Source organism: Agrilus planipennis, unplaced genomic scaffold, assembly GCF_000699045.2.
Source record: "Agrilus planipennis isolate EAB-ADULT unplaced genomic scaffold, Apla_2.0 scaffold13, whole genome shotgun sequence".
Classification (NCBI taxonomy): Eukaryota; Metazoa; Arthropoda; class Insecta; order Coleoptera; family Buprestidae; genus Agrilus; species Agrilus planipennis.
The window spans coordinates 2,348,643-2,361,787 of record NW_020439040.1 but is presented as its reverse complement, the minus strand read 5'-3'; the positions used below and the strand labels follow the sequence as shown (position 1 = coordinate 2,361,787).

The window sequence follows — 13,145 nt, the reverse complement described above, 5'->3', positions numbered from 1 at the left end:
TATCGCTCTCCATATTTAAAAGGGCACCAACCAAAAACTACTGCGTAGAATTAATTGGAATTTTTCACACACAAGCCTTGCTATATGAGCTTTCAAAGCATATAAAAATTATACGGCTTAAATGTGAAGTTGGGTGCAGAAGAATACAATTAAATCCTCTGTCAGGAAAAAACGAAATGACTTTCCGAACAACCCTATATATGTGAGATGAAAGGCAACATTCCAATTTTTTACTGCAGCTCCCCCTCAATTGCAAATCCTAGATCCACCACTGGGTATTTCATATCAAAATATATTCTCTTTTGTTCTACCTGTTTTTGGTTCTTTTAAATTGATAGGCCAGACAAGCCATAAATCCGAAACCATCAGCGCACTTTAAATCAGGCTTGGTTCGTTTTAATAATGATTCACCGTAACACCCTCACCCACCTCCCTTTTTATTTTAATTGCAATCTGATCTCAATATCAGCACCGTTTGTGCCCATTCGGCTCAGCTTAATGACACCGATTTCCGCGAATAGCGTGAGATTTATGAGAATTGCAGAGCGATTTATAAGCTAAGTTGTGTTATTAGGGCGGATGGAAATATCGGTATGCAATGCAAAAAGGAAAACTAATAATGTAATAACCGTACATATGTATATGTATAACATTTGCAAACAGCGCTGACTTATTAAAATCGATATATATTCGCCCTCTTAAATTAATTATTGGGAAAATTAGTTCAACTATTCCAATTTCGACGTGTTTGTTTATTTCCGAATATTGCTTGCTATGTAATGTGTGCAATGGTCTGTATCTCGATTGCCATTTACAAACTTCATGTAATAACATTATCTTCTCTAAAGTTTATTTTTATCATCTTTTAAGAAATAAGAGCACATTTTATTCGTGCAAATGCGAAGAAATTTGAATAGCTTCCTACTAATTACAAATTAAATTTTTGTGTGTATTCGGTGGTCGTCATAATTTTGCATTGTGGGTTTATGGAAATAAACTCATCATCATCATCATAAGGTCATCAGTCCTTACTGGTTGGACACGTACCTCCACTCTTTCCTATCCTGAGCTAAACTTCGCATTTCCCTAAAACTAGAACAGCCCACATCCTTAACTATTTGCGAAACAGTAATCTAATCTAGGTCTACCTCTACCCCTCCTAACTCCTGTTTCTGCCTCTAATATGTCTCTGACTAGACCTTCATGCCTGAGAAGGTGTCCTACCAACCTATCTCGCCTATTTTTTATTGACTTCCATAGAGTCCTCTGTTCTCCTATTCTTTCCAATACCTCTTCATTTCTAACCTTTTCTACCCACGATATCCTCATCATCCGCCTATAACACCACATTTCGAACGCTTCTAACCTTTTCTTTTCCGCCGCTCCCACTGTCCATGTTTCACACCCGTACAACGCCGTGCTCCAAACATACACCTTTAACAACCTTTTTCGAATTTCTAAATTAACCGTTCGCGAGCATAGAAGTGACTTCTTTTTATTAAAGGCAACACGACCCTGCGCTATCCTCTGCTTTATATCCCTACTACTCCTTCCATCCTCACTTATCTGACTTCCTAGGTATCTAAAATCAGACACTTCTTCTAATTCTTAAATAAACTATGCTCCTGAAAACCATAACTTCAGAATTCTAAAAGAAATACAACGTGTAATTAAACAACACGCTACTGAAGTGAAACAAACACACAAACATACCGGGATAGAGGTTAAGGAATTGGTTTAATGGTATTATTTGTACACTATGAATTTAAATTTTACACTATACATGCCGGAGTTGTCTGTTACGAACGTTGCATCGAAACGCGCTCACGGCTCAAGCGATCCCCACTACGAGACATCCGTTGCATGATTTCGTTACATAGCAACTCGCATGAAAGAACTTTCCCTACCGTGCGTAAAGAAATTTCACTTCAAAAATAAAAACAATAAGTGTATAATACATATAATGTATATTTTCTTTTCCAGCCCTTAGATAGAGATCAGCCTAACGGTCGACCTCAATGGCGGTTCACTGTATTCGCCCAAGATGAAGGTGGTGAAGGTCTTGTAGGATATGCCGACGTCCAAGTCAACCTTAAAGACATTAACGACAACGCCCCTATTTTCCCGCAAGGAGTTTATTTGGGAAACGTTACCGAAAATGGTACCGCGGGAATGGTAGTTATGACTATGACAGCTGTAGACTACGATGACCCATCCGAAGGTACCAATGCTCGCTTGGTCTATTCCATCGAGAAAAATGTGATCGAAGAAGAAACTGGTTCTCCAATCTTCGAAATCGAACCAGAAACTGGTGTTATCAAAACAGCCGTGTGTTGTTTAGATCGTGAAAGGACTCCTGACTATTCGATCCAAGTGGTCGCAATGGACGGTGGAGGATTAAAAGGAACGGGAACGGCTTCTATACGTGTTAAAGATATCAATGATATGCCACCCCAGTTTACGAAAGAAGAATGGATTACCGAAGTCGATGAAACAGATGGTACTAGTTTACCAGAAATGCCCATACTAACAGGTAACTGAAAACTTCATATTTAATTACTACAGGTGTATCAAAAGTTTTTTTTATTTTTATTCAAAATAAACTTTTTTAGATTTGTACTTTTTATCGTATCTGTTTATATATCCGTAATCGTTTTCAGTCACTGTCCATGATGAAGACGAAACCAACAAATTCCAGTATAAAGTCATCGAAAACAGTGGTTATGGTGCTGATAAGTTTACCATGGTAAGAAACAACGACGGCACAGGATCACTAAAAATAGTACAGCCGCTTGACTATGAAGATCTTTTACAAAGCAATGGATTCAGATTCAGAATACAAGTTAACGATAAAGGAGAAGACAACGACAACGATAAATACCATGTGGCTTATTCTTGGGTTGTTGTTAAACTCCGAGACATTAATGACAATAAGCCTCTGTTCGAACGGCCGAACATTGAAGTTTCGGTCTTTGAGAATGCCGAAGTAGGAAAAAGTCTTGAAACGTTTAAAGCAACTGATCCAGATCAAGGTGGTAAAAGCAAAGTTTCCTATGCCATTGATAGATCATCTGATCGTAAAAGACAATTTACGATTAATCAAGAAGGCACTGTTAGCATTCAAAGATCACTGGATAGGGAAGAAACTCCCCGTCATCAAGTTAAAATCCTGGCGATCGACGATGGAGTGCCACCAAAAACCGCAACTGCAACGTTGACAGTTATTGTACAAGACATCAATGACAACGCTCCAACTTTCTTGAAAGACTATCGACCTGTTCTTCCTGAACATGTGCCGCCAAAGAAAGTTATTGAAATATTGGCAACGGATGATGACGACCGGTCGAAAAGTAATGGACCACCGTTCCAATTTCGCTTAGACCCTGGAGCAGATGATCTTATTAGGTCGTCATTCAAAGTGGAACAAGATCAAAGTGAGTAAATGAAATTTTATTTTATTTATATTGGCTTTCGATTATAAGTATCGAATTTAACCAAGTATAAAATGTTTTTGTAGTTAGAATATTTCAAAAACAAATATTTTGTACTCAATTTTTTCCTCAACTTTACAGAGGGTGCCAATGGTGATGGAATGGCTATAGTTTCATCCCTTAGATCATTCGACAGGGAAGTTCAAAAAGAATATTTAATTCCTATAGTAATTAGAGATCATGGAAACCCGGCAATGACAGGAACGAGTACACTAACTGTAGTTATAGGGGATGCCAATGACAAGAAAATGCATCCTGGTTCTAAAGATATCTTTGTATACAACTACCAAGGCCAAGCTCCTGATACAGAAATTGGTAGAGTTCATGTGGATGATTTAGATGATTGGGATCTTCCAGATAAGAAATTCTACTGGGAAACAACAGAACATGCAAGATTCAGGTTAAACGAAGATACAGGAATGATTACGATGCGACATGGCACTAGAGAAGGGCGTTACTATTTGCGATTTAAAGTTTACGATAGAAAATTTACTCAAACGGATGTTCCTGCTAATGTTACTGTAACAGTTAAGGAAATACCACATGATGCAGTAATAAACTCAGGTTCTGTAAGGATAGCTGGAATCACTGACGAAGATTTTATACGAATATGGGATTATAAAACAGAAAGTATATCTAAAAGTAAAGCAGAAAAGTTTAAAGAAAAAATAGCTGATCTTTTAAACATCGATCAAGATAATGTAGATGTTTTCAGTGTGCAATTAAGAAGGAAGCATCCCCCTTTAACCGACGTACGATTTTCTGCCCATGGAAGCCCATATTACAAACCTGTTAGATTGAACGGCCTCATATTAATGCACAGGGAAGAAATAGAAAAGGATGTAGGAATTAATATTACAATGGTAGGAATAGACGAATGCTTGTACGAGAATCAAATGTGTGAAGGTTCTTGCACAAACACTCTGGATATCAGTGCCTTGCCTTACATGGTTAATGCTAATAAAACTGCGTTGGTAGGAGTACGGGTTGATGTTTTAGCTGAATGTACGTGCGGCGCTAGAAACTTTAGTAAAGAAGAAAATTGCCGAAATAATCCATGTTACAATGGAGGGCGATGTGTTGAAACCCGATATTCGTTAACTTGTTCATGCCCCGCTGGGTATAATGGTCCTAGATGTCAACAAACTTCGAGAAGTTTTAGAGGAACTGGTTGGGCATGGTATCCCGCACTTGAAATGTGTGATAATTCGCATTTAAATTTCGAATTTATTACTAGAAAGGCAGATGGTTTATTATTATATAACGGCCCCATTGTTCCTCCAGAAATTGATGAAATTTTAGTGTCCGATTATATTGCCGTGGAACTTGAGCGTGGCTATCCGCGTTTATTGTTAGACTTTGGATCTGGTACTTTAGAACTTCGAGTTAAAACTAAAAAGACCCTAGATGATGGAGAGTGGCATAGACTGGATATATTTTGGGATACCGAAAATGTTAGAATGGTAGTTGACTTCTGCAAATCAGCAGAAGTAGCCGAATTGGAAGACGGATCCCCTCCAGATTTTGATGACTCAAGTTGCCAAGCCCAAGGAAGTATCCCTCCATTTAACGAATACCTTAATGTGAATGCACCCTTACAACTAGGTGGCTTATATGTTGAACAGTTTGATCCCACTCACTATCATTGGCAGTACATGCCAGTGGGAAAAGGATTTGATGGTTGTATTAGAAACCTATATCACAACTCGAAACTTTATGATTTGGCACACCCTGGTTTATCTAAACATAGTTTCACTGGATGTCCACAAACTGAAGAAGTATGTGGAAGACCGGAACATACGGCTAGATGTTGGGAACATGGTACTTGTATGGGAAGCTTCACAGAGGCAAAATGTCAGTGTGATCCCGGATGGACGGGACCATCATGTACTATTCCCACTATACCAACATCGTTCAAAACACAATCCTATGTAAAGTATGCCCTAAGTTTCGAACCCAATCGATTCTCAACACAAATACAACTGAGATTTAGGACAAGAGAAGAACATGGTGAACTGTTTCGTGTTGCCGATCAACACAATCGCGAATACGGTATACTCGAAATTAAAGATTCTAGATTGCACTTTAGATATAATCTCAACTCCTTGCGAACTGAAGAAAAAGACCTTTGGTTAAATGCAATTAATGTAGACGACGGTCAGTGGCATACTGTAAAAGTCAGCAGATATGGATCAACTGCTATGTTGGAATTAGATGGAGGCGAAGGGAGAAGATACAATGAAACATTTGTTTTTTCTGGTCATCAGTGGTTACTTGTCGATAAACAAGAAGGAGTTTATGCTGGAGGAAAAGCTGAATATACTGGAGTTCGAACATATGAAGTTTATGCAGATTTCCAAAAAGGTAAAGTCAGAGTAGTCGTTTGTTTAACTATTTTTGAATTTTTAAATCATATGTTCTCAAATAATTTCGAAATGGGTTATAAATAGGCACAATATTATATATAAAAGTAATTATGAGTACTGTCAGCACAGGGCAAAGTAGTATAACGAAAATGAAAGTTAGTATCAGCAATTTCTTATGCTGCAAATAATTCCTTTAAATTTTAATAATTAATTACTATACATTTATTATAAAACCATAATGGCCGGCATCAGTGACAATGCGACAACAATTGAAAAAGAATGATGGCCGACAACAGCAACAATTAGAAAAGAATGATGGCCGACACTACGTCATAATCGAGCAATAATGGCCGACTATTGACAATACGAGTAAACGTAGAGTTAAAACCTTTTTTTAATTATAATTATTATGTATATATATAAAAATCACAGCACAGGGCAAAGTCCAACTCTTGCTCTCTAACTATTGCTGTCACTGATGTCAATGCTTTAAATCGCATGAATGTAAACAAATACAATCAAAACTTTTTTCAAACAATTTTTAACACAAAGAAAGTGATCAAACAAATTGTTCACAAAAATGAATTTCGACCACTCGACTGATAAGGAGAAAGAACTAGTTATATATATAATTAAAATCAGACCGACGTGGAGGTAGCAAAACCCTATACCAAATGAATAATCAGTTTTTTCCAACTAATACTGTACATCACATTTCTAATAGGTTGCCTTGATGATATAAGATTAGAAGGTAGACAGTTACCACTACCACCTGCATTAAATGGAACTCAATGGGGACAAGCAACAACAGCAAGAAATTTGGAAAAAAATTGTCCATCAAATAATCCCTGTGCGAACGTAATTTGTCCTGAGCCATTTGAATGCGTCGATTTGTGGAATGACTACGAGTGCACGTAAGAAAATGAACTTTTTTTCTTTTGGGTTGTAAGAAAACAAACATTTTGTTCGTTATAATGAATAATATGCAAAAATGAATATGAAATGAAATGAAACCTCTAAAACTACATCTATAAACAATGTGGCAATTGAATATTTTTTTGATGTGAAACGTCTATTGGCGCCTTCTCTTAAGACATCAGGCCCCTTCTATAGCATCGTTCTTGACTCCCTTGGGTACCATATTTCCCACTTTTTTTCAATATTATTGATTTTGAAGTAGCACTGTTAAGTGCTTAAATGATTTCAAATCAGTGATACCTACTATTAACTTTGATGTTTCACATCTACCGGGCATTCCATGACGACCAATTCTCTTTTTTTTCCATAATACATATTTCATTTTACAACTTTATTTTTAGCACCACATTCTTACAACCTTACCTAAACAATATATTTTTCTTTTAAGCAATGGCACTGAGGTTTTATCAACTGTAGAAGCTTTTTGTAACATAATGCATGATACTACCATATATATTTTTGCCTAGACATTTATATTACGTTATTATTATTGATTAACTTTAATGAGTAAGTAGTTTCTCTGACAGTCTGACGCATATTTAATTACTTATCTCGTTTTGTTTGTCGAAATTTACAAAACTTACATTTCCTTCTACTTTTGACAAATAAGATATATTTCACAAGGCTCTTTTAAAGTGACTATAAATAATGTTTTATTATTTATTTACTGCAATAATCTGTAATTTTATTACCAACAATTAATCCGTTTTTTGTATAAAATTATTTTGATTGCCAGCACTTTACATACGACTAAATTTTGCAATACTTTTTCAAATGCAGTAGCTAACAACTGGTTGTGGTAAAATATGCATGTTTTTTCTATTTTTCAAAAATCGACAGCTGTGGAGAGGGGAGAGTAATGTCACCTGACAGCAAAGATTGCATGGACAAAGATGAATGCTTAGACTTACCCTGTTTAAACGGTGGCACCTGCTTTAATCAGGAGCCTCGGTATCGGTATCACTGCAGTTGTCCTGAAGGTTTTTGGGGGGAAAACTGCGAGCTCATCCAAGAAGGACAAACGCTCAAACTCAGCATGGGGGCTCTTGCTGCCATTCTCGTCTGTTTGCTCATCATTTTAAGTGAGCATTTTCCCTGTAGACTATTTTCCAGGCATGCGAAACTTTATCACTGTTTAATTTGCACGAAGTTTTTTTCTAACTTCTAATTAACTTTCATTAATTGATACATCTAAATTAGGAACTACACTGAGTAAAATTACATTACATTTATAGTATACTTCTTTTATAATACACTAAAACTATAGTTTTTATAAAAATCAGAAGAAAAGCAGTTGTTGGTTCGATTTTAGATGAATTAGTAATAAAGTGCTTCGTTGAGTCACATTATATAAAATGAAAAGAATGGTTCACCTGAATTTATTAAGTATAATTATATTAATCAAAACCAAAAAATATTATTTGAGTGTCCGTTTTACTTTTTCTGATTAAAATCAGAATAACATAAAATATTTTTAAAGGTTCATAAATAGATTAATATAATAAAAAAATTGAATAGAGAACATTATAAACGAAGTATGGACCCTAAGTTTTAGCTAGGCATGGCATGTAGTAAAGTATTTAATTCGCATGGTGAATATTATGTTTATTATATAATATTTAGTACTTATACAAGTAGAGTCGAAAAGCAGTTAAGTCGTTTACAATTGTCTCAGTGCCGGAGCAACGTTTCTCAAGGAAAATCGGTGAGTAATTTCTTTTTTGCTTTCAATAGTTGTCCGCAAGGTTACAGAATTAAGGACGGAAAATGTAACAATGAAAACGAATGTTTGTGGTTTCCTTGTATCAACGGAGGTATTTGTAAGGATTACGACCCGCCTTTAAGATATGAATGCATTTGCCCATTGGGTTTCACCGGTGGACATTGTGAATTAGAATTAGCCTCAGCAGGGGCTATACAACCGTCTAGAGACTTTATCATTGCAATAATCGTATGTCTTATACTTCTGCTAAGTAAGTATTTTAGAAATACTGCAACATTTACTGTTCTTTATTGTTAGTACTGCACACAACTAAGGAATTAGCCCTTAAAGAATAAGAATTACTATTTTAGATGTTTAACAAATAAAATTATCTTTTTTGCTAGAATAATAGACAATAGAATATAGAACATCTACTAATTCACATGTTTTTAAAATCTATTAGACCGTATTTATCACTATAACTCATTGTAATAATTAGATACTTTCTAATTGAACTTATGTTTTTTCCAGTCCTAGTTTTAGTATTTGTAGTCTACAATCGCAGAAGGGAATCCCAGATAAAGTATCCTGGACCTGACGATGATGTTCGTGAAAATATAATTAATTATGATGACGAAGGAGGCGGCGAAGATGATATGACTGCATTTGATATCACTCCCTTGCAAATTCCTATTGGTGGACCATTACCTGAATATATACCGCCAAAATTTGCTTGTAAGTGTTTTGATAGTTTTATTAGCCTTAAAAGTAAAATACCAGTGAATAACTATGTCATGTAGATTTGATTTTGACAGCTAATATCATAACTAAATAATATATCTTCTTTTACATTTTTTTGTTTTTTTTTTTTTTTTTAATACATAAACTCTGTCCCTTCAATAGATCCACCGCCAATCTTAGGTGTAGGTCAGGAACCCAATGTTGGAGTTTTCATTGACGAGCATAAAAGAAGAGCTGATGGTGACCTCAATGCACCACCATTTGATGATTTGCGCAATTACGCTTATGAAGGAGGTGGCAGTACAGCAGGCTCTCTGAGTTCGCTTGCTTCAGGTAACTTTTTTAATAATATTGTAACTAACACATTTCTAAAAGAATCATCGATTTATTTAAACCGCATTTAAAATTAGATCTAGATCAAATTTTCCGAAATGCAGAAAATGTGGTAAAAGTAATTTTTACTTTCCTTTTATGAACAAAATTGCGTTGAATAAATCCCGTTAATATTAGTTAAGATAGATGCATGGCTGTTTTTTTAATATAAAAAGATGCCATAATTACTGTAGGAACGGACGATGGCACACACGAATACGACTACCTGGGCGCATGGGGCCCTAGATTTGATAAACTGGCAGACATGTATGGTCCTGGAGAGGAGATTGAACCTGACGACGAATAATCTAAGTGTCGATCATAATGAAAAACATTCCTTCGTCACAAAACCTATTAAAAATAATATAATCACGTTCTTCTACGTGACCCATAAGACTGTCCGCCACATACGCGACTTAAGCGACGATTGTAGGCAATTGTTCACTGTGTGCGTGTGAAGTTTCCCGAAAGCCTACACACTTCTTTAAATCCACTGCCATTATGGTTTATATTATTATTTTCACGATTTTACGTATTCGTTATAATAAGTACATACATGTAAAACAAAATGTGGAAAGTATCTTCGATGATATTCTCGAGATTTCTTCACTTCACTCACTTCACATCTCAATAATTGCTTAAAGAAACGTAACGTTACCTCATATGTTTACTCATCTTTTTGTCCTGAAAAATAAATACTCCCACTACATATACATAATTAAATTCATAATTATCATAGGAGCATATGTATATCAGTTTGATAATATTCATTAGAAAATATAAACTCGGTACCATTTTGAAAAGTACAGGGTTCTTTTGATAGCATTAACCAAGTGAACGCGGTTTTCTAAATTTTGGTTTTAAATGCTTTTTTTTTCTTGTAAATTCAAGCTGCAGTAAAATATTTAAACAATTCGTAGGGTATATTATTATCATAATTTACTAACCATTAAGTAGATACAAAAAAAATTAATTTCGAAACATAGGTACTGAAAAGCGTTATAGGTAAGCATAAGACATTAGTCGTGTTACATTGATCATTGGATGCATAATGAATTACCAAAAATTTAGATACGTCGTCTGCATTATGATCGGTGTTTTTAGAAGAGTACTTTTTAGTGTTTTATAGTTTTTAATGAATCACCCGGTGTATTTTTCAAAATTTTTATTCTACATAGGTACCTACTTAATCAGAGGCGGATCCACAGTGGGGGAAAATGGGCGAAATTGACACCCTGTCTCCTACTAATCCCCCTAGAGCTGTACGATTTACAGATTACATCAATATCTTCCTTTTAAATAAATATTTTAATAATGTATATCACGGTAATATGTGCGATTTACAATACGAGTTGTTTTATTATTGAGTGATCAATTTTTACTATTATTTTAAACACTACCCTGAATATTATACCAAATAACATCATCTCTAGATTTTAGATAAAGTAATTCCCATTTCCCCCAAGAATTGTTTTTGGATCCGCCCCTGAATTATGCTTTTAATTTTGTACAACAGTATTTAAATAGTAATAAATTTAACTACTGTTACAATAATTTGTTTAACAGATTGGCCTATTTTTTCTAACATTTCTTGTTTCGAAATATAATTGCTACTTTTTAATGTTTTAAAAATAATTCCAAATATTACAATCTCTAGTCAAATATTTTCAATATAGTTTAAACCACCCCTAATTGTTAATATTAGTAGAAAAAAGAAAACTTACGATTAGGCAAAAGAACTAAACTTAATGATCCCACTTATGCATTATCAGAAACTAACAAATTTTCATACGGAACTGAGAAAGAAAGTGTGATTGTTTCACTTTTCTATGAAATTTAATATTAGTTTTACGAAGTAATTAAGTAATGCATATATTCTTGAGAAGGCTTACCATCATCTAATCAGTATTATATACCAAATAATCAAATACGATAAAATTCCTTACACATCATTGCAATATACTCAAACATATACAGGGTGTTCGTTCTACCAGTAAACTAAAGTATAATATTTTATATGTACGGTGTGTTTGTTTTGTGTCATATCATTTCATCCGACTATTCTTAAATTTGTTTAGTATAGTACTACATGTCCTTTAGTGTTTTTGTTTTAATAACTAAGATAAAATCAAATAAAAAAAATGCCCTATTAAATATTTAATATTGCACGAATATTAATGTAATCGTTGTGAATGATAGGGTGAAGGAGCTCTCGAAATTAAATTAATTTGTATACAATTTCATCCTTTATTTATTAGGGAAACTTCTGTGATTGTTTGCAGTGTTTTTCGTTTTAATTTTACTAACCCACGCGCGTAGTAAATAAAAATGCGCCCCTGTCGTGTACCATTCAAGCCAGTATTCCTAAGAGCAATGTAGTAGTAACCATCAGTCACTAATTATCTTACTATTAGATCAAATTAAACTGTAGATTATTTAAAAGAAAAGTATGCATGCGTGAAAATGTGAATGTTGCATGTAATGTATGTAGTTTAATTGATGTGAATGGTCGGATGAAAGCTTGTCTGTAAATTTTTAATGTGTATATAACGAGAAGCTGTATCGTTTGATTCAGCATCATGCCTAACCTGTTGCCATATATTAGTTGATCACTTTTATATAAGTTTTCGGCTCATTAGTTTATTTAATGTAAGTAGGAATGTATATAAGTCAACATATAAAAGTGCAAAAGAGTGTGAAAGAGAAAAAAGAGTAAGTTCGCGAGGGCAAGAGAAGTCAGTGCCAATAACACTAACTTATAATTAATTAAATGTATTTAATTCTGGAACGATGCTGTGTAATTATATGTGTTTGCACTTGTGTATTATTTTGGGTGTAACTTAAATATTTATATTATTAGCACATAGCACATCAAACGATTACTCAAAATTAAAATTTTGTATTTTCTTTCGTTGTTACGTTTGAGTGTTTCTAGTGATTTAGTTTATAACGATTACCATCAGGTGTTTTAAAATGATTGCAGCATGTCAAAGACTTTTATGTGACTGATATTTTCATTGTGAATTTCTCAATTATTTAATAAAGACTTTATTGCAATTTACCTTTTAATGGCTAAATAGTTCTGTCGTCTTTTAATAAGTTTGTTGTGATAATTATAATTAAAAACCTGTAAAATAACATTAGTTTCTAATCATATTTCACATCAAATTATTCTAAACCGATCGAAAAACAATGCTCTCGTTAATAATTAATTAAATATAAACAGTAGAACGACAAATAACAGGCGTTAAGATTGAAGCCCGAAGTTATTTATATAATGTCTCATCCAATAACTTTTGGAAGTTTTATTAAAGTATTACCTATAGTTATAGAACTAACATAACTTATTTTTTGTTTTATAGTTTGTGTATGGTGTTTTAGGAAATTGGAAATGAATTTTTTTAACAAATATAAAATAAAAAGTTCATTTATTCTGAACATTCTATTTTACATCAAGACTAGGGTATTATCAAAAAACAAATAAAAAAATCATAA

General features: G+C 34.0%; 1 protein-coding gene across 5 annotated transcripts in view; it reads left to right on the top strand.

Moving 5' to 3' along the window:
• The window catches only part of LOC108744261 (neural-cadherin), a 261,954-nt gene extending 248,906 nt beyond the window's left edge, over positions 1–13,048 (top strand). For 2 of the 5 annotated variants that reach the window (XM_025976723.1, XM_025976722.1), the window contains exons 6-13: positions 1,984–2,533; positions 2,661–3,434; positions 3,573–5,855; positions 6,582–6,771; positions 7,676–7,917; positions 9,069–9,272; positions 9,441–9,611; positions 9,845–13,047. In XM_025976723.1, the coding sequence (XP_025832508.1) occupies positions 1,984–2,533; positions 2,661–3,434; positions 3,573–5,855; positions 6,582–6,771; positions 7,676–7,917; positions 9,069–9,272; positions 9,441–9,611; positions 9,845–9,957 (4,527 nt within the window). In that variant the 3' untranslated portion in view covers positions 9,958–13,047. Of the gene's footprint in view, positions 1–1,983; positions 2,534–2,660; positions 3,435–3,572; positions 5,856–6,581; positions 6,772–7,675; positions 7,918–8,569; positions 8,809–9,068; positions 9,273–9,440; positions 9,612–9,844 lie in introns of those variants that run through there. The other 3 variants (XM_025976725.1, XM_025976724.1, XM_025976726.1) reach the window with 3 other exon arrangements.
• The last annotated feature ends 97 nt before the right edge of the window (positions 13,049–13,145 follow it).